Source organism: Phocoena sinus, chromosome 1 (assembly GCF_008692025.1).
Source record: "Phocoena sinus isolate mPhoSin1 chromosome 1, mPhoSin1.pri, whole genome shotgun sequence".
In the NCBI taxonomy this organism is placed as follows: Eukaryota; Metazoa; Chordata; class Mammalia; order Artiodactyla; family Phocoenidae; genus Phocoena; species Phocoena sinus.
Genome location: NC_045763.1, coordinates 112,693,609 through 112,715,904, shown reverse-complemented (window position 1 = coordinate 112,715,904; position 22,296 = coordinate 112,693,609). Strand labels below are relative to the sequence as shown.

Sequence of the window (22,296 nt, the reverse complement as noted above, 5' to 3'; positions counted from 1 at the left end):
TTAGGATATTTTCAGTTTAGGTAGCAGAAAACCGAGTTCATACTGGCTTAAACATTAAAGGAATTTATTGGTCTGTGTAACAGGACTAGCTTCAAAGTAGTTTGATCTGGTGGCACAGCTGTGTAATTAGCTCTCCTCTCAGTATTCTACTGTGCACAGTGTCTGCTTTATCTGCAAGCTGCCTTCCCTCATGGTCACAAGGTGGCTGCCAATAGCAACACACCAGTGTTACATATTTTCTCATTCAGAGGAAGATAATAGAATTGATAGGACTTGGTGACTTAGATTTAAGAGTCTGGAAAAGTCAAAGATGATTTTCAGGCTTCTAGCTTTTGCCTCTGGATGAATTGAATTCTCTTCATTATGAGGAAGAAAAGCAGGATATAGGGAAGGCAGAGGAAATGAGTTCTTGTAACATCTAAGTACTTTAGTTATATGCACGTCTGTCTCCTATCAGAATGAAATTGTTAAAGACAGTGACCTGGTCTTTTTTCACCTTTACTCCTAGTACCTAACCCTGAACTTGTCACATAGTATATATGTAATGTCTGGGGGGGAATGGATGTGTTAGATGCATGTGCAAATACATGAATACACAACACTGCTTCTTAAGATTCTCTTTCTCTGAGTAGCGAGATGTACTGTGTAATAGATTTTTTTTTTTTTGAAATAACTGTAAAATGTATAATAGATTTTTGAAGTGAGCTAGACCTGCGTTGGAATTCGAGATTCACTATCCAAAGCTTTGCAGTCTTGGGGTACTTGATTTGACACTTTTTCCCACCTCTAAAGTAGAAATAATAAAGTGCCTAGTAGCTAGTAGCATGTTTGACTTTTAAGTAGGTACTTAAGAAATATTAATTGTTATTATTTGCAGCCCAGAAGAAACAGAAAAGTTGGATTAGGCATTAAAAGGCAACGTACAACATTCATTTTACAGAATTTTTGTTTTACTTTTTGGAGAGGAATTTGTGTGTGACAAACTTACATTGAATATTATTTTTACAATTTCATTGGAGTATAATTTAAGTGTATGATTCAGTGATTTTTTTTTTTTGAAAGTAAATGTGCAGGGACTTCCTTGGTGGTCCAGTGGTTAAGACTCCACGCTTCCAATGCAGGGGGTGTGGGTTCAGTCCCTGGTCAGGGAACTAAGATCCCACATGACTCGTGGTGCAGACAATAGATAGATAGATAGATAGAGTTGTGCAGCTGTCACTACAATCAAGTTTTAGATCATCCCCAAAAGATCACTTTTGCCCATTTTTAATCAGTCTCTATTACATTAGATTTTTTTTATTGTGGCAAAATATACATAAAATAAAATTTACTATTTTAAACATTTTAAAGTGTACAGTTCAGCTTTGAGTACTTTCACAATGTGCAGCCATCACTACTATCCATTTAAGAACTTTTTCTTCATCGCAGAGACATGCGATGTTCCCATTAAATAATAACTTCTTACTACCTTCTCTCCACCCCCAGCCACTGATGGACTCTATTCTGCTTTTTCTCTATGAATATGCCTATTTTAGGTACCTTATATAAGTGGAACCATAAAATACTTGTCCTTCTAAGTAAAGTCAGTGTCTGGCTGACTTTACTTAGTATGATTGTTTTCAAGATTCATCCATATTTCATTGGATTTTGAAGCAGGCATGGCTATGAGTACATAAAGTTGGGCCAGTAAAGTCAAGTGTGTGCAACGAAATTTTGGTCAGAGTTCTCAAGCCATCTATTGAGAAAGATTACTTACCTCAGACATTCAAATATCTGGTTCTGGTTTCTCCCAACTTCCAGTGTACCCATTTATGTCATTATAATAAAAGGGAAATTTTTTGAACTGATTTCAGCTATTCATATAACTATCAGTTGAAGAAGCCAAGCTAATGATGGCATCCCAAATTCCATTCAGCTCCAGGTTGTTGAATTTTGTCATTTTGTCATATACTTTCAATGCTTATAAATATAATTTATCTCAAAACTTAGAACACTGTACTGTGTTAATATACACTCATATATTTTGCTGTGTACTTTTCTAAAGTACTTTTTTCATCTAGGTATATAATTAGTTGAGTGACAGACTTTTTACCATCTGCAACTCCTCATGGTATTCTCAATCATACTCTCAATATGAGATGTTGATCAAATTACCCAAGACATTGTTTTTGTGGAATTAGGGCTTAACTTTTGATGTTCTGTAGCATTCAACTTTCCAGTCACTCCATCTGCGGGTATTTTTCAGAGGTAAACCACTTCAGAAGTAACATATGTCAAAATAAGAAATCTTTGGGGATCCTGCAGCTAAAGAATGTTTATATATGCTATAATATGTTTCATATCTATAGCTGTTAAAAGAGAATTAAGAGGATATGGAGAAATTGGAACCCTCATTGCAGCCATTTTGGAAAACAGCCTAACAGTTCTTCAAGATGTTAAAGAGAGTTACCTTAGGACCCCGCAGTTCTACTCATAGTTATATATCCAAGAGAATTGAAAACATGTGTTCATACAAAAACTTGTATAAATGCTATAAAGTTCATAGCATTATTCATAATTGTAAAAAGTGGGGGACTTCCCTGGCTGGCTCAGTGATTAAAACTGTGCTTCCACTGCAGGGGGCATGAGTTTGATCCCTGGTTGGGGAACTAGGATCCCACCTGCCACATGGTGTGGCCAAAAAAAAAAAAAGGGAAACCAAATGTCTATAAATTGATAAATGAATAAACAAAATATTATATATTCATACAATGGAATATCATTAGGCCATAAAAAATATGAAGTAATGATATATGCTACAACATGAATGAACCTTAAAAACATAATGCTAGTGGGATAGGGAGGGTGAAAGGGAGATGCAAGAGGGAGGAGATATGGGGATATAGGCATATGTATAGCTGATTCACTTTGTTATAAAGCAGAAACTAACATACTATTGTAAAGCAATTATATTCCAATAAAAATGTTAAAAAAAAAACAAAACATGGGCTTCCCTGGTGGCACAGTGGTTGGGAGTCCGCCTGCCGATGCAGGGGACATGGGTTCGTGCCTCGGTCCGGGAAGATCCCATGTACCGCAGAGCGGCTGGGCCCGTGATCCGTGGCTGCTGAGCCTGCACGTCCGGAGCCTGTGCTCCGCAGCGGGAGAGGCCACAACAATTAGAGGCCCGCATACCGAAAAAACAAACAAACAAAAAAACCCATAATGCTAAGTGAAAGAAGTCAGTCACAAAAGACCACATAATGTATGATTTCATTTATATAAAAAGTCCAGGCTTCCCTGGTGGCACAGTGGTTGAGAGTCTGCTTGCCGATGCAGGGGACACAGGTTCGTGCCCTGGTCCGGGAAGATCCCACATGCCGCGGAGCAGCTGGGCCCGTGAGCCATGACCGCTGAGCCTGCGTGTCCGGAGACAGTGCTCCTCAACGGGAGAGGCCACAACAGTGAAAGGCCTGCCTACCGCAAAAAAAAAAAAAAAGTCCAAAAAATGGGCAGAAGACCTAAATAGATATTTCACCGAGAAGCCATACACAGATGGCCAAGAGGCATATGAAGAGATACTCAACATCACTAATTATTAGAGAAATGCAAGTCAAAACTACAATGAGGTATCACCTCACGCCGGTCAGAATGGCCATTATCAAAAATACTAGAAACAATAAATGCTGGAAAGGGTGTGGTGAAAAGGGAACCTTCCTACACTGTTGGTGGGAATGTAAATTGATACAACCACTATGGAAAACAGTATGGAGGTTCCTTAAAAAACTAAAAATAGACCTACCATACGACCCAGCAATCCCACTGGGCATATACCCTGAGAAAATGATAATTCAAAAAGAGTCACGTACCACAGTGTTCATTGCAGCTCTATTTACAATAGCCATGACATGGAAGCAACCTAAGTGTCCGTCAACAGATGAATGGATAAAGAAGATGTGGCACATATATACAGTGGAATATTTCTCAGCCATAAAAAGAAACCAAATTGAGTTATTTGTAGTGAGGTGGATGGACCTAGAGTCTGTCATACAGAGTGAAGCAAGTCAGAAAGAGAAAAACAAATACTGTATGCTAACACATATATATGGAATCTTAAAAAAAAAAGTTACTGATGAACCTAGTTGCAGGGCAGGAATAAAGAATTAGACATAGAGAATGGACTTGATGACATGGGGTGGGAGGGCGAAGCTGGGGTGAAGTGAGAGTATCATCGACGTATATATACTACTGAATGTAAAATAGTTGGCTGGTGGGAGGCAGCAGCATAGCACAGGGAGATCAGCTTGGTGCTTTGCAGTGACCTAGAGGGGTGGGATAGGGAGGATGGGAGGGAGGCTCAAGAGGGAGGGGATATGGGGACATACGTATGCATATGGCTGATTCGCTTTGTTGTACAACAGAACCTAACACAGCATTGTGAAGCAATTATACTCTAATAAAGAGCTCTTAAAAAAAAAAAGTCCAAAATAGGCAAATTTAGAGACAGAAAGTAAATTAGTGGGGAATAGAGGTGAAGGGGGAAGAGAGTGACTGCTAATGGGTATGGGTTTTTTTAAGGAGGAGATAATGAAAATGTTCTAATACTGATGTGGTGATGGTTGCACAACTCTGTGGATATACTGAAAACCACTTAATCATACACTTTAAATAGGTGAACTGTATGATATGTGTATTATATCTCAACAAAACTGTTCTTTAAAAAAGAGAAGGAGGGCTTCCCTGGTGGCGCAGTGGTTGAGAGCCCGCCTGCCGATGCAGGGGACGTGGGTTCATGCCCCGGTCCGGGAAGATCCCACATGCCGCGCAGCGGCTGGGCCCGTGAGCCATGGCCGCTGAGCCTGCGCATCCGGAGCATGTCCTCTGCAACGGGAGAGGCCACAGCAGTGAGAGGCCCGCATACCCGCCCCCAAGAAAAAAAAAAAAAAAACAGAAAGAATTAAGAAACATTACCTGAAAATTCAGAGATCTGAGTTCTGCCTTTTCTCTGGTCTCCAAAAGGTCTGTTTCCTCTTGCTGGAAATTCTTTTGTTGGTTACTGTTTTTCCTCATTATAACTAGAAGAAAATCAGGTAGCTCTTATTTTACTCTGCACTACAGGAAGGAAGATGTCTCAAGTGTATACATATTTTTCTTTGCAAGAGCACCAATTAACATTGGTAATCTTCTCTGTCCTACTACTTGAATCTATGAATTATCAAGCCTGATCTTGTATCTTAGGTGTAGTAGTCATATCCTGAGGGTATAGGAATTAAATTTTGTTGAGCCCTCTTCCAAGTGCCCACTTCTACAGATGGAATTGAGGCTTGGGGCGGTAAAGTAACTTATTAAATATTTGACCTTGTAAAAGTAGCAGTTTGAACCTATGTTTTGATGACTCAAAAATTTTTCTTTCCAGTGTCACATTGCTTTTTCTTACTAGGAAGATAATCCTGGATTTAAAAAGTGCTGGTGAAATTGTGTGTCTAGATTTTGTTAGTGTAAGACAAATCAAAATGAGAAGGACAATGATTATTAGCTTGTCTGTAATAATTTTGCTGTATGAGTAAAGAAAATATTACCTTTTATCAGCCTGAGTTCTTCATTAACCAAAGCCAAGATACTGAATTTATATAGAATTGAGAGCAGATAAATGGGCCCCTCTGACCCTCGCTGTATCCAGACAACTGAGGCTTCCTGTTAGATGCCCTTGGTCTCCATCAGTAATATAGGCCAATTAAAGATATGCATGAGTAACCTGAGGAACTTCCCATTCATAAAAGAGTCTTCTCCAGGAGAAGAATTTGGTATGAGAATTAAAACCAAAGCATCTGACTTTTGAGCATGCATGTACAGAAAGCCAGTCACAAAAGAATGTTTACTTTTTTGAGAGATGTAGGCTCTTAATGGACTATCCAGGTGAGTATGGTATTTGGTTTCAGGCATCTATACAGTAAGAACCTCAGTGACTGGAAAGCATTTGAAGTTTACTTTCACTGCTGAGGTTGAGAGATGAAATCTCCTTTAATATAGATCATCTAGGAAGTTATAGGGTAGAATGTTAGCTCATTTAATGTTGACCTTTCATGTATATACCTGTGATTCTTCTTTCCTTATGGACTATTTAAGGGCCTTTATTCTGATAAAGCACTTGTATATTTCTTCCCATAGGATGGATAGAATGACAGAGGATGCTCTTCGCCTGAATCTGTTGAAGCGGAGCTTGGACCCAGCTGATGAGCGAGATGATGTCCTGGCTAAGCGACTCAAAATGGAGGGGCATGAGGCCATGGAACGTCTGAAAATGTTGGCACTGCTCAAACGGAAGGATTTGGCAAATCTTGAAGTGCCACATGAGTTACCCACCAAACAGGATGGCAGTGGTGTCAAGGGCTATGAAGAGAAGCTCAATGGGAATCTCAGGCCTCATGGAGACAACAGGACTGCTGGAAGGCCGGGCAAAGAAAACATCAATGATGAGCCTGTGGATATGAGTGCTAGACGGAGGTATGGCTTGGTTCAGCTGCCTCCATAGATAGGGTCTCATCATAAACTAAGCCTATGAAAAACGAATGACTTCCAATGAGAGGAGGGTGTTTTTCAACTTAAAGCTTCTTGAATGAAGACGTAGCTGTGCTATCTGGCTTGACCGTGAATTCCTCTTGTTTCTAGATGAAACTAGGTGCCTCCAAAAATTATTACCCTTAAGATAAAGTGGATAAAGGAGGCACTACGAGTTGATACCCCAGTTAGAAGCGAGTTAATATACACTTTCACTCTAATCTTATGGCCATTTTAGGAGGGAAGAACAGTCTTTTCTTCAGATCATCCCAAGAGTTTTAGGGATGTGTTTATTATGGAGACCCAGCTTTTATTACATCAAAGAGCATGTGCCTGTCTTTTCTTGTGTTGACAAGGAACTTTATGTGCTAATCCTCTACATTCTTACTTAATTTGTGCCACATTCCCCAAGCCCCATATGTGCATACACATTCACTTATATGAGTACCCTCATGCTTGTGCTCTTTCATACACACAGCACACAAGCACATGTTTTCACAGGTCTTGATCAAGGTTGAGTACTTGGAACTGTGGAGAACACAATATAAAGAGGTACCTAGAACTGGCTGAGGTTAGAGTCTACCTGAACAGTGAATCATAGTATAGACAACCCTAGTTTTAAGAACATTCAGTTTATTCATGGTTCAGAAACACCTGATAGACATGAGAATTACTCTTCACTGTTCAGTTGCCCTCCAGTTGACCTTGCTGACTTTGTCCTAGGACTGGTCTAAAGCAGGATCCTTAAGAAGCTGGACTGATGCAGAAAGAAGAAAAAAGGAAGGAATGGTTTACAATCTTACTTGGGTTTCTTTCTCTACCTTATAATGTTTACTTATTAGTATTGTCCCAGAATTATTTTTTTAAACCACACCCAATAGGGGAACATTGTTCTTGGTAATAGCATTAAAACCCTTAGGAAACTTCAGGTAAGTTCTCTAGTGGTTGTGGAAGAAGAGAAAAATTCTTGGGAGCTATACATAGTATCGGCAGAGTATTATGAAAGTAGGTTAATCCTTAGATCCTTTTAGAAAAAAAGAAAAGTGGGTGAATGAGATAATGCACCTGAGTAACCCACTTGCCCCATAATCACCCTTAACCTTCTGGGGCAAATGACTAATCCTACTTCACTGGGGACAATGAAGAGGAGAAATGTTAGGTGGATTCCTTACATGCACATTGGAACTGAAAATGTGTTTTTCATAGAAACATTGTTACACATTTTAATAAGATCTCAGTTCTGTTGGAATTACAGTGTATCATAGATAAATTCTGTATTGAAAAGAGTACCCTGAAAACTCTACCAGTGTGTTTAATTTTATTAGAGGAATGAACTTTTGAAACTTGATTCTTTGGAAACTGGGAACTGTATTTAATGGTCTCCAGGAAAAGAGGCTTGATGTAAACCATCTAGATCCCCATTCTGCGTGAAAAAATGGGCCCTATCTACCCTGTCGTTCTTCTTCCCTTTCACCAGACCAGATATACTGACAGCTATTTCCACTTAGCCTCAAGCTTATTGTAAGAATGAACTAGACTGATAGATTGCTCAGCATGGAGAACAATGGTTTATTTGATGTGGATAAAAAAGGAGGAGGGAATTGGAATTTAAAAGCAGAAAGAAGGAAGGGCTCTTGACATGATAGCCATAATTGCCTAAATATCTTTTTTTTTTTTGCCATCAGTTGGGCAAGTTATGATATCTGTGAAATAAGATATGCATGAAACCAACACTGCTTATGTTTTGGAATGCTGTCGAGACATGGCAGTTTTCTTTCTGGTTTTGTTTTTACTACCTGGATAAGGATTAGGAGTTTTATAATTTCTGGGAATTTGCCAGTCTGAGTCACAAAATGATGTCAGCAGCAAGTCTGGCTTTTAATATTATCTAATTGGTAGGGTTTCATACTTAAGAACACCAAATATTGTAAATCGTATATGTGTTTGGGAAAGTAGCAAAATAATTTCTGTCCCCGGAAAAGCTTAATAAATGAGGCCAGAATTCCAGGTCAAAAGTTAAAAAAAAAAAAAAATTGAAGAATGAAACTTGACTTGGGCTTTGCCTTACCTGTGCTATCTATCTAATGTGAGTCTCATTATACCTGGGAATAAAATATCATTTAGGGTTTTCTCAGATACTACTTCCTTATAAATGTCGCTCAGTTCCAAAATCTCCTTGTAGGAATGTCTCTGATTGTCCTGTTGCTGGACAGTCCTTAAGCAGTAGGTGGCACTCATTTGAGCAAGGAAGAATTGCTTAGGTTAGAAATAATCTGTGAGGTGTGTATCCAGCCAGGACCAGGATGGAAAGAGTTCTGACTGTCGATGTGTAAGCCTTGGGGAATCATGTAGAAGAAGTAGAAATCTACCAGATCTCAAAGTTGTTCATCCATGTTCTTGTTAGGGATGGGGAAGGGGGGGCATGAGGGAATATAGAAATGATAAGTAAAAATTCAAACTCTTCATTTAGGCCTGACCATTACTCCAGGAACTTGGGGTTAGAGAGTGGAAGGTTCTTTTCTCCCTCCAGTGACTTCTTTTTCCGTAAGCCTACATTCTCAGCTTGCTGTGTCTGTGAGCAGTGGTTATAGAGCAATCCAGACAAACTTAGTAGTTCCCAAGATGGTCATTATTATGACTGTCTCCCTACTTTATTTCCTCAGCTAAATTTGGTTGTTTTAGTAACTCAGTTTTACCCTGTTGAGGAATTGAATGCCTGTCCCAACCATCCAGGGTGCCTTGTGCAAAAGGCATCCTAGTCCCAACAGTACCTGAGACAAGAGGCCCTGAGAAATGGTCAGAGGCTCTTAGGACTATAAATATCTGTGGTTATAAAGGGTTTGAGTTACCTGTTTAAATAAGATCTAAGAACACATTGTTTTAGACCTACATACTCCTGACTATACACTATAAATCTCAAAGAAGTAGGGTCAGCAAAGATAACTCTGAGTTAAGAAATCAGAGGAGAGTTAGAGGTTATGGCCGCTGACTTGGGAACCTACGGCAATTAGAATTTGCAGGATTCTTGTTATCCAGGTCTTACGCAGTGAGTGCCATTTCTCATGATTTTAAAGGGACAAGATGCTCTTAAGGCTTGCTCCAGGAAGACCAAAACCAGAGTTGTCTAATAAATAGGATTGGCCATAAGGCATAGCCAGTGTGGAAGATTTAGATTTCAAAGTTATTTCTAGACAGTTTCTTTCTGAGGGAAGATGCTAAGTAGAACTTGCAGGTAGGTGCAAGTCCCATGTATTTAATTCTGGAGTTTCAGTCCTCCAGAAGGCTGTAGACATTTATACTTAGCACTGTCCATTCTCTCAAACCATTGACAACAGTACCTTCTTTTGGCCTTAACTCTTGACAGGATAGACTGTCAAAGGAGTTGTCATGTAACCTCCTTTTTTGTAAATCATCAGATAGGCAGGACCATGTTATCAGTATCATGGGTTGCCTCCTTAGCAGTGTGTCATCTGTATCTGGGGTGGACAAGTAGGCTCTACTGCCTTTGTCTTTCTTCCCCTGTGAAGCTAACCATTTCTTTCTTGACCTTCTCTGTAACTAACAAGACAACCCAAAAGGAGACTGAGATATAAGGAAAACATTTGGAATTTTGATTAAAATCAGTGTGATAAAAACACTCATCTCTTTTTCCCATTCCTAAAGCCAGTTAGTGTCTTTCTGTCTGCATCTTCTGTAAGGAATTTAGATGGGAAAAATACTTTTGCTGAGGTTTTGTCGTCACTTACATCTTGGTGTCTATTTTATCCTTTGATTTGGATGTCTCTGTCTTTCCCTGAGTGAATCAGGACAGACTTAAGTTTCCTTGGATTTCTTTGGTCAGTGTAGAAAAGTTTTCTGAACTTTTCTATGACCTTTCACTGTTGGAAGTACCTTAATTTTTCTTCTCTTGTCTAGTGAGCCAGACCGAGGAAGGCTTACTCCCTCCCCAGACATCATTGTTTTGTCTGATAATGAGGCTTCCAGTCCCCGTTCCAGCTCCCGAATGGAAGAAAGACTCAAAGCAGCCAACCTAGAGATGTTTAAGGTAAAGAAAAGAAAGATTCCTTTCTTCATTTCTTGCTTCTACTATTCTCTTTAATTCCCTGAGAGTCCCATGTCTGGTTTTTTAGTGTTTACTTTTTGGATCTAAAAACTGCCCATTGATGAAACTCTTCATATGTGATTCTTAACCTCAAGGGTGTGCCCTTTTAGAGGGAACTATTAGAATCAAGTGGAGAAGAGAGTTTGAAAATGCATATTCAATATAATTTCTTTGGAAAATGAAAACTTCATAATTCAAGTCATGTAAAGTAAACTCTTAGCTAGAAGGATACATTCTATACTCTATCCTGGGTTTCGGAATATGGAGGAATTCCTAAGTTTTCATGTATTTCTAGAGGAAACATGGCTTTAAAAGATTGAGAAACATTATTTTAAAGGAAAGCAATATCTCCCTTTGGCTGTTCTTCTATTTTGCCAGGAATCTGGTTAATTAGCATTTATATGTAGTCTCTTCTTTCATTCTGTAAGCAGTTTTTGAGTACCTACTGAATACCAGGCACTGTGCCAGACTGTGTGCTAGGGACACAAAGATAACAATTCCATTGCCCCTTGTGCTTCATGTGGAAGGTGGAGGTTTGGGACCTAAAAGAAGAGATCATCTTGCAGGAAAGGACTCTGAGTAACTGCTACCATAGCTGATAGTCTCCATGTTTCCTCAGGGGAAAGGCATTGAGGAACGGCAGCAGCTCATCAAGCAGCTGAGAGATGAGCTGCGATTGGAAGAAGCCCGACTGGTGCTGTTAAAGAAACTGAGACAGAGTCAGCTACAGAAAGAGAATGTCGTCCAGAAGGTACTCTGTCCGAGAAATAAGGGACTAGCAGAAAGCAAAGAAAAACTGGTTTGAGAATGGGCTGCCCCAGGTAGATTCAGCTGGGTGGCTCATTCTTCTCTGGTTCCATGGTTTTTAGTCTCTAGGAATAGTGATTTTTTTTTTTAATCTTGGGCCTTAATCAAGAAAACAGTGATTCTGTTTTTCTTATTTTCCCTCCTGGTCAACAGGAGCTTCAGACTGACAAGGAGTTTTGAAAGTCTAGAAGTGTACCAAATTTCTGCCTCCGATTATTAGCCTTTTCCACTGTCTCATTTTCTCTTCTCTCTCACAGACTCCAGTTGTACAGAATGCAGCATCTATTGTTCAGCCATCTCCTGCCCATGTGGGACAGCAAGGCCTCTCCAAGCTTCCATCCCGGCCTGGGGCCCAAGGGGTTGAACAGAATTTGAGGACATTGCAGGTATGTGACCCATAGTGTGATCTTAGTTTCAGGGGGCCCTGTTATCCTATCTCTGTATTGGGGCTTTTGTAAGATCATAGAAGAACCTGGCCTTGATAGAGGTGTTATTACCATAGATAATCCTGTTGGTCCTTAATGGCATGATTTAGTCTGCAGGAGAAGGATGAATAACTAATCTTCCCACTGTAGTCTTTCTTCTCCAGAGGTTTCCGGCTTAGCCCTTTTCCATAGAGGGTTAAATAGTTTATACCAAAGAAGCTAGGGAATTCCTAACCACTAATCAGGTTTTATAGTGATGGTAGATTTATCCCCATAGATCCTTAGACAAAATTACCAAGTCTGACTATGTTTCTGTGTTTCCACTTAGCTATGTATTATAGGCAGTGTTTTCTCTTTGGCATTTTGAGAAGCGTTTTACCGCTATGACTATATCTTTTCCTCTTCTTGCCCTTCAGGGTCACAGTGTTATCCGTTCAGCGACCAATACCACCCTCCCACACATGTTAATGTCTCAACGTGTGATTGCGCCAAACCCAGCCCAGCTACAGGGTCAGCGGGGCCCACCTAAGCCTGGCCTTGTACGCACCACAACACCCAATATGAATCCCGCCATCAATTACCAACCGGTAAGAGGGAGCCCTCATGGGGAAACAGAGAAATCTTTTATTTGCTTTCCCTGTTGAAACGACCATAGATTTTAAGTTTTGGGACACTGAGAAACTCTAGGACAACAAAGGTAATTTTGGTGGGTTGACAGTGGTCCCCAAAGTGGAAACACTGAGGAATTACTTAGTAGTAGAGAAGAAATGTTATATGCAGCAGAGCAGCAGTAAGCTAAAATCTGCCTAGAAGAAAGAGATAGAGGGACCTAAGGAATAAGAAGCATAAAGGATGTATGACAAAGCATCCCAAATCTTTATTTTTCTCTTAGCAGTTTTATTTTTATTTATTTATTTGGTTGTACTGGGTCTTAGTTGCAGCAGGCGGGCTCCTTAGTTGCTGCATGCATGTGGGATCTAGTTCCCTGACCAGGGATCGAACCGGGGCCCCCTGCATTGGGAGCACGGAGTCTTAACCACTGTGCAACCAGAGAAGTCTCTCTCTCAGCAGTTTTAGTAGCCACTATCATTCTCCTTTCTTACATGCCAGAGTCCTTTAGCAGTGGAGAAGTTGGACACCTCCTGTCTTTTTCTGAGCTTGGGGGAAGCTAAGTAGTTCAGACTAGGATCAGATAGTGTTCTCTGCCACGAAAGTAAGAATTGGTTCTTTCTCCCACATACCATCACTGACCCCTATACTCAATCTATTTCAGCAGTCAAGTTCTTCTGTTCCCTGTCAGCGTACAACATCCTCTGCCATCTATATGAACCTTGCCTCCCATATTCAGCCAGGGACCGTGAACAGGGTGTCCTCACCACTTCCTAGCCCCAGCGCCATGACCGATGCTGCCAACTCACAGGCTGCAGCCAAATTGGCTCTTCGCAAACAGCTGGAAAAGACACTCCTGGAGATTCCACCCCCTAAACCACCTGCTCCCTTGCTTCATTTCCTGCCTAGTGCAGCCAATAGTGAGTTCATCTACATGGTAGGCTTGGAAGAAGTCGTACAGAGTGTCATCGACAGCCAAGGTAAGGCTATTTGTTGGTCAGTCTTTTTATCTAAACAAGTTGTCAGACCTGATTGATATGGGCAGAGTATCGCATGGTACTGTGTAATATTAAATAATCTCTCTTTACTATTGCCAAACCACCTCCTGTCTCTGATTCGGAGACTGTTTAGGAGCAGCGTATCAAAAAGCTTTTTGTGTGTCTGTGTATCTTAGACTTAATATTTTTGCTGTGTATTTTGTATATCTTGTCTGTTTTTTGCAGTATATCGTTAGCTCTTTTAAATGTGCCTAGCGTGATGCATGCATAATTTGAAGACTAGAACACTTATTTTTAATGTTAGTGTTTATGTGGCATTGTGTTTGCATTATTATATTCAGTCCCTGCTGTTTGAGTGCTTTTAGTTGAGAAAATAGACTGATAAAGATAACTAGGACCACATAAAAGCTGTAAGCCAACACTGAACTATAAAGTATTAATAACATCACACAGTCTCTTCTGACAAAAGTTATTAAGCCTGAATTTCTAAACATAAGGACTTAGGGGAACACCTGAGGAAAGTGCCTAAAGGGCTCAGTATTGGCTATAAATAGATCACAAAGTGAATAATTCAGACACTGATAGGTAAAAATTATGAATGTATATGATAGAGATAAGTGTAGACTGAGGTAAAGAGATGCTAAGAAGCAAAAGTACTGGCGGAATTAGGTGGAGCCCTTTGACTGAATTGACACACGTTTTCTTCTCAGTGTGGTGTAACAGGAAATCAGAAAACTTGGGTTCCTGTCCCAGTTTTGTCTTTTAGAGCTAAGTTTCTTAGACTTAGTTTCCTCATTTGTAAATGGGGATGGTACTGTCTAATTCCCTAAAGTGATGTTGTTGCAATCAAATGAAATAAAAGTATTTTATAAATTATAGAGGCTCTTTCTTAATTCAGCAGAGTAAACTCCTGGAAAAAGATCATCTGATGAAAAGAAACAGAGGAGATACAGAGGAAATGTGAAACCACTGATTATTCTTTTTGTTGGCATCTAGGGAAAAGCTGTGCCTCACTTCTGCGGGTTGAACCCTTTGTTTGTGCCCAGTGCCGCACAGATTTCACCCCTCACTGGAAGCAAGAAAAGAATGGTAAGATTCTATGTGAGCAATGTATGACCTCCAACCAGAAGAAGGCTCTAAAGGCAGAACACACCAACCGACTGAAAAATGCTTTTGTTAAAGCCCTACAGCAGGAACAGGTAAGAATTCTGACTACTTCTCACCAGCCACCTGCCCAGGTTTGGTTTTCCCAAAAGACAGTTCTTTCTAGTTTAGAGGAGTTGTCTCTCTGATCCCCACAGTCCAGGTGATCTAGGTTTCTGAATCTAAGTTCCTAGAACCTAGAGGTCTGGGTTCCCTTTTTTTATTCTTACCATTCTGCCTTTCCCATTTCCATTTGGCTGTTTCTGATTGGGTAAGAGCATAATGACATATGGCTGAGCTTAAGGGAAAGGGACAAAGGCTTGAGACTCTTGGCTTTCCCTGGTAGTACTAAATAATTCCTCTATTCTTGATTTCATTTCCTTAAACAAATGGATTTTGGTGAGAGGGATTTATATTTGTACTAGAAATCTCTTTGAGAGAAGTAATTATCTGCAGTCCATATTTGACAAAGAAATGACAAAGGAAAGGGTAGATTATAAAGTAGCCCAATGAAGATTAGTAGTTGCTAGAGTGTGTGAACTCTCATATAGTATTAATAGAATGAGAATATCTTGGAGTGGGGAAGATGTGTTGGGAAGCTCAGATTCTTTTCCACCCCACCACCCATCAGACCCCTCTGGGTAGCATCATGGGTCTCCTGGAAAATGGGTAGACAAGAGTCAAAAAATAAAACTTAGTAACTCATCAGCCTTAATTAATTACATTAGTCAGCTCATCGCCAACACCCAGATCTCTCCAGCCAACTTCTGAGAGCCAGCTTTCTTGGAGAGAGGGATTCCTAATCATTGAAGTGTGTAGGTTACTTGTACCCAGAGATCTTAGTTCACCTACCCCACCAAACTCTTTTGCCTTTTCCATATCCCTCCAACTAGCTGGCAACATTAGAGATAAGAAGACCTCTAGGTTTTCTGGTTAGGAAATTGGGTGCTGTCCTGCCCAACTTGACCTGATGACTCCCAACAGGAAATTGAACAGCGATTACAGCAGCAGGCAGCACTCTCCCCCACTACGGCTCCAGCTGTGTCCAGTGTCAGTAAACAAGAGACCATAATGAGACATCATACGCTTCGACAGGTGAGGATTTCTCTTGAGGTTTTGTCAGCCATTTATCTCAATTTGTCCTTTCTTCTGCCGAAAATCATACTGCTCTTCTGTACTCCCATATCCTTACCTCCCCCTTACACCTTCCATCATGGTAAAGTTATGATCGCTTGTCTCCTCCTCATTGCAGGCTCCACAGCCCCAAAGCAGTCTCCAGCGTGGTATACCCACGTCTGCCCGTTCCATGCTTTCCAACTTTGCACAGGCACCCCAGCTGTCTGTGCCAGGTGGCCTCCTTGGTATGCCAGGTAAGAAGGGTTGATCTGAGAACTTTTCTAATTAGGGTTGATCTGAGAACTTTTCTAACATACTAATTAGTATGCAATTCTTTAGCAGCCCCTTTAGGTGAATTGTTCTTTCTTTTGTTTTCTGCTCGCTCTTTAGGCCCTACTCCCTTCACTCTTCTTATTTGGCAAAGGTTTGCTAAATCCATATTACATGCTAGGCACAGTACACTAGGGTTTTAATGGTGAAAATGACACAGTCCTGTCTAGTGTGCCCTCTTAGCGTGCATGCGGTTATTGATCTCTTTTGGCCAGAATAGCAGGGTTAACTGTCCTGATCCAGTTTGAATGACCCAGGGATGCTTCTTTACAGTCAGCAGGCCTAAAACCAAAGCAGATTCAGTAATTCCCTCTTTGTCTTGATTATTTTCCTTTCACCACTGTTTTCTTTGACTCTTCTGTACCATGAGGACTGTTTATTATTCCCGGTAGGATTGAAGTTTTGGGAAGACCTTTCCTAAAGCTTGGGAGCAGGGTGGGTAGTTGCTACTGAAATAAAGCTTAACTGAGTCTGCAAAGATGTAGACAACTTCTAATGTTTCCTCTGCATCTCCACCACTGCAGCCCCAGGGTAGTGTGGAAGAAGGTGTCATTTCCTCTTTTAATACCTGCGCTCCACTTTTGTCTCCTGGGTCTAGGTGTCAACATTGCATACTTGAACACTGGTATTGGAGGACACAAAGCCCCCAGTCTGGCAGACCGACAGCGGGAATACCTTTTAGACATGATCCCTCCCCGGTCTATATCGCAGTCCATCAGTGGACAGAAATAACGCCTGTTCCACTTGTACTGCCCCAACCTTGTATCCTTTACTCCTCTCCTCTCCCATTGCCCCCAACTTCCGTCGCATGCAGTGCCTGTACTGGTGCCTACCATACACGGAAAACAAAACAGAAAAACAGAAGACAAACAGTAGAAATCAACAAGAAAACACACGCCCTGCCCCACCACCTCCTCTTTATTTCACACTGCTGCGATCTGTTCTTCTGCCACTTTCTCTCTTCAGTTTTCTATAACAGTGAGGTGGATCTTTGCCTCTGATAGAGGTCAGAATGAGGTCCTGGGGAGAAATCCAAGCCCTCTGACGTGTGTTTCTAAAGTTTGTTTTTATGCTTTAATTATTATTATCATTTTTAATGATGTTGTGTGTCGTCCCTTTGTTCAGTGGACGGTTAAACCTTTTTATTTCCCCCCCAATATTTTTTTTTTCTCTTTCGTCTTTTTTTTTTTTTTTTTGGTAAACACAAATGATATTCAGTTAAGTGATAGGAGCATTGCAGTAGGGTCCCCAACTGCCAAGTAGGACATGACTGGGAGTGTTAGGGGCAGAAGTTTTTAATGCACTTAACCCCAGGGTCAGGGGGAGGTGGTGGCATCAAACAAGGAGGAATAGCACACCCGCTCTGGGGTGTCTCTGAGCTGCACAGTTCTGGAGGCAGTGTTGAGTATTGAAGTTGGGCTCTAAGAATGAGGGAAAGAGCCTGGAAGGAGAAGCTTTAAAACTTAACCACCCTAGAATTGACCCATAAGGAAGGGGGAGAAAGGGGCGTGACAATGAGCATAATATTGAACCAAGGAGGACTGAGACCAGGTCCTGGCCTTCTGGATGCTGGGGGAATGAGATTGGTCTCCTGACCCCAGTGGAGATACAGGAGTCTATTCCAGGCCAACTAGCCCCGAATTATTTCATCTTATTTTCTTTGTAAAATTCTCCCCCATCCCTGTCTCTTTTCTTTTCTTTTTTTAAATCCTAATCTGCCCTTGGTAACCACAGCCCCATCTGTAATATAGAGGAGTGGCTATTCCTAGCCTGACTTTGCTGGGTGTCCTGGACATTGGATGGACATGAGTGAGTGAAATGTCAAAGGGAGGAAATAGAGGAAGAAAGAAAGAGGGGTTTCCCTCCCAACAGTTGCGACTTTCCCATTTGTCTCTTTACCTTCTGAGCGCCAGGAGATGAGGGTGAGGGCACCTAACAGATTGGAGCTGCCCTGACCCTGCTGCACTAACTGCAGAGCCAGCCGCTCAAAGCCAGACAATTCACGTCACAACCAATCCTGGACTTGTGCTACACAAGTAGATGTGGTCTTTTTTCTCCCCAGAATTCTATAAATTTTGCTTTTTTGTTTGTTTTTATTTTTTTCTTAAGTGCTACTAATGTAGAGAATGAATTGAATTGTGCAATGTTGCTGTTCTGGGGATTGGGGAGATTAGCATCCCATTTGCCCATACTGTGGGGGAAGGGGGAGGGGACCAGGCTGTTTTTGAGGTAAGGGAAGCCCCTTAAAGGTAGAGGTTTCTGCTCTCCTCATAGTGTATGCCCACCTGCCTCTCCAGCCGTAGAAGCTGCCAGAGTTCAAGGAAGGGATACTCTCAGCAAAGAGGTATGAAGAGAGGAGTTTAACATTTTACCCTTGAAAGCAACCTGGGGAAGGTCCCCCACTTTTATTTTTAAAATTAAATAATTTTTTAAAGTAAGAAGGCACTTTTAAAATTAACACACACACAAACTGCACATCCTCCCCATAAAGTTTGGGGAGGGGATGGGAGAAGGAGCTGGAATCAGGCTCAGTTCCCCCCACACTGGCCTCTACTCCCCATACTCCAGAGCCACTGTGGGTGATTATACTGGCCCTACGGGCCTTCCTGGCTTTTTTTCTTTCCTCCCTTCCCCCAAATTCATTGAGCACTTAATAAAGGAGCAGAGATGCAGCCTGTGTCTGGGCTCCCCCAGTGGTGAAATGATCTGGAAGCTAGACGCTAGTAACAGGTAGTGATGGGGTCGTTTCGAGTATTTTTCTGGGGAATGTGGAACCCCTGACTGTAAGTGGTGGGAGAGGGAGGGGGGTTAGTGGAACTGGGTCTGGGATTATTTTAAAATTATATATATATATATATAAAGATATATTCTTACATCTCTCCTTTGCCCTCTGTGCTTTGAAAGCACTGGATAAATCGTTTGGTTTTGCTTTTCCCTCTTCCACAAAATTGGAAGCTTTTAAAAAAATATTTTCCCTGCAAGTCATCTTGCCTTGTGGCATGTCTGTCTAGCTTCTTCCCCCCCCAGCCCCCATGATGAAGTGCCATTTCTGTTATGTCTCCCCTCCCCCAGCTCAGAGGTGCTCAGAGGTACGAGGTACCCAAGTTTGTCAATTGAGATTAAAAATAAGGAACAGAGAATGTGCAATACCGTCTGGCTGGGGGGTGTCCCTGCCCTGAGCTGAGTCCCTTCCCTGGGAGCCAGGCCACCTTTGAATGGGGCTTGGAAGTAATATGTGTCGAGAATGGGGGATGATGGGGAAGGAAAGCCTGTAGTCGAGTGCCTGCCAAGGTGCTGAGGCGATAGGGGAGAGGATGGAGTCTTCCCTGTTTTTATCCCCTCAGGGTCAGTTACACAGAGGCTGCTTGTTGACTAGTATAGCTCCGTGACCCTTTGCTCAATCGCTGAGGTTTGATTTCTTACCCTCTCTTCTCCCCATTTTCATACCCTTCCCAGGGATTAGTGACAGGGGTGAGGTTCCCCTAATCATGGTAAAGTATTAGCCTTCCACCTCCTCCCTTTCCTTCCTCTCCCCCATCCTTCTGTTTTCCTCATTTCTCTACTTTTTCACCACTGATTGCCTTGTGTCCCTCCAAGTCTATTGTTGCTGTCCATCCCCAGGCCTTGGGCCCCATAGACACTAAACCTCATGCCCTAAAGATAGGAGGAAAGACCCTCTGTTCAGAGTTATTTTACCCCTGGAGCATTGAAGCTCAGGGTGATACTAGAGTGAGGATCCCACCAGTTTTGCCTGGCTTCCTCCATCCCCAGAGGCTTTAAAAGTAGTAGTAGTTTATGGACAGTGGCTTACTCTCTAGAAGCCTGATATGGGTGGATAAGCAGTAAGGCTTGGGTAAAACTGAGGGACAGAGGTCCTTATTTGTCTTTTTTTTTTTCTTTTTCTTTTTTTTGTCATTTGACCACAGCATCTGGACTTCTTTCATCCCTGGAATAAGTACTTTTTCCACATTTTTTGGATGTATGTATGGTAGACAATTTTTTTTTAAGACACAGAGATAAATGTTTTCCTGCTTTGGTTACCTTTCCTTTCCCCTTTAAAAGGAATTAGCTATAGAACTGCTTTGTAAAGATGCTTCTTGATATTTTACTTTTGTTCCTTTTCCCCAACCACTCCCTTTTCTCCCCACTTCTCCAGAAGGCATAACCTTCTCTCCACACCCCACACCCCACACCCCAGTCCTAGGCTCCCTTCCCCTCCAACAAGACCTTCATTAGCTTACGATATTTGCTGCCGAGATGTTATAACAAGGACTCATTCGTGTATATAAGCTATTTCTTGATCCATTTAAAAGGAATTGTACATTGTGTAGAAAAAAAAAAAAACTGAAAAAGAGAAAAAAAAGCCCTAGCCATGGATATTGTGAAACTGTGTTATGTCATTTTGTAATGTGCCCGTTTGTGTATGATCCGTGCAAAAGGGTTTCTGGGGAAGGGGTGGGGGTAGGGAGGCAGGGCTGTGGAGGGTGGGTAGGGGAGTGGGCCGGGCCCAGCACACTGAGACTGGCAGCTGCCCCAACCCCATCCCTCCTTAGAGATGCCACCTCCCCCACCACCCACCCCTAATTTGTGCCTTGCCTCCCCACCCTGGAGTAGTCCCTCCGGGTCACCAGCACTGCCTTGGCAGAGCCCACTCCCTACCCTAACCTGCCCACCCTCCCTACCCCCCCAGCATTAGGTTGATACTGTGGGGAAGTGCTGGGGGTTGGGAGGTAGCCGAGGAATGGGGCAGTTCCCGGGGGCATTGAAACCAAGTATTATTATGAATTGTAATTGTATTTGCACTGTTTTTTTTCTCTGATTGCATCAGCATATATACAATATACCTATATAACAAAATTCAGTGTCAAGCTTTCTTATGCAAGGGATTTCCTCCAACCCCAAAAAAGAAGCTAGTTTCATGGGCCTTTGAGGGTGGATTGTCATGGGATGATAGAAATGATTTTAACAAGTCATCCTAAGAAAGTCTCCCCTAGGGAGAGCCATATCCATCTTTGTAAATTGGGGTGAGGTTGGGTTACTGCAAAAGCTAAGGCTCTTAGTCCGGACTGTGGAGAGTAAAGAGAACCATAACACAAAGGGAGGTGGGTGGTGGCACAGTCTGGAGACCTGGGGTTTAGTCCCAGGCTTTCCTACTAACTTGCTATGTGACCTTTGGTAGAGTTAATTTTCTGGGTCTCAGTTTTCTTATTTGTGAAGTGATGGCAGACAGAGGGAGATCATCTGGCCACCAAGTTTAAAATGCTTCCTTCCCCACCTACAAAACAACTTGAGGTGAGGAAAGTGTTGGGCTGAAAACCCATGGAGGAAACCAAAGTGACTAGTGTTGAAGTGGGTAAATGTGTGACCAGTATCCTTGGAGAGCTGCCAGGCCCCTACTGTTCCTTTTGGTTTAGGAAAGGCAGCAGAGTGATGTTTAGGACATCAGTTAAACCTGTGACATCTTTGCCCTCATGTCTCTAGTGATCCAAGGGCAGGGACCAGGCCCCAAGCCCCACCTCACAAGCAGCTGCCCTCAAGGGTGGTTGACCACTGAATACCCCAGGTTGGTGGTCACTCACGCCCTTTGTGAGCTACAGGATGCAGAACTTTACTCACTTCTTGGTAGGAGAGTTCAGATATAGTCTACATCTTGTCTCCTTCCCTCAGATCTCATCATCTGAATCCCCTAAAGGCAGCTGTCTGAACAGCTATCTCCTGCAGGGGCCCAATTTCCCCACAGCCTGGGCTGAGTACTCCCACACTCTATCTAGGTCTTGGCTGGTAAAGCCTGGAGAGGGTATAGGATGGTGGGTGAAGCCCTGGTGAAGGTGGAAGGATAGATTGGTGGTGGGGTGGGGAGCAGGGAGGTGGGATGGGGAATGGTCTTCTCTGAATGGGGTGGGTGGGAGGGGAACAAGACCCTTTTGCACAACTCTTTAAGTTTCCTTTTTTAAAAAAAAAACAAAAAACAAAAAACTCTAATTTTCTGCATTGTGTTTGGGAATTAAAATGAAAAAACTAAGACCAATAGAAACTGGTTTTCAAAAAGGCAAATACACTCCCATCTGTTTCAGATGCTGCTGAGCATTTCAGCAGTGACAGATTCAAATAATAAGCTAATTTTTGGAGAAAGGATTAAAAGAAAAAAAACTTTGTAATATTTATCACTTGCAAGCTATGTTTAATAAAGAAAGGAATGGTTTCTAAACTTTCCTGTGGCTTGTGCTTT

The 22,296-nt window shown here is 41.9% G+C and overlaps 1 protein-coding gene across 2 annotated transcripts in view; it reads left to right on the top strand.

The window, feature by feature from the left end:
* The window catches only part of GATAD2B (GATA zinc finger domain containing 2B), an 88,632-nt gene extending 67,708 nt beyond the window's left edge, over window positions 1–20,924 (top strand). For both annotated transcript variants that reach the window (XM_032639634.1, XM_032639640.1), the window contains 10 exons: window positions 6,148–6,483; window positions 10,453–10,582; window positions 11,259–11,390; window positions 11,704–11,832; window positions 12,288–12,458; window positions 13,145–13,460; window positions 14,475–14,677; window positions 15,606–15,716; window positions 15,874–15,991; window positions 16,666–20,924. In XM_032639634.1, coding sequence (XP_032495525.1) covers window positions 6,149–6,483; window positions 10,453–10,582; window positions 11,259–11,390; window positions 11,704–11,832; window positions 12,288–12,458; window positions 13,145–13,460; window positions 14,475–14,677; window positions 15,606–15,716; window positions 15,874–15,991; window positions 16,666–16,799 — 1,779 coding nt within the window. In that variant the 5' untranslated portion in view covers window position 6,148 and the 3' untranslated portion in view covers window positions 16,800–20,924. The remainder of the gene's footprint in view (window positions 1–6,147; window positions 6,484–10,452; window positions 10,583–11,258; window positions 11,391–11,703; window positions 11,833–12,287; window positions 12,459–13,144; window positions 13,461–14,474; window positions 14,678–15,605; window positions 15,717–15,873; window positions 15,992–16,665) is intronic.
* Window positions 20,925–22,296: the final 1,372 nt, after the last annotated feature.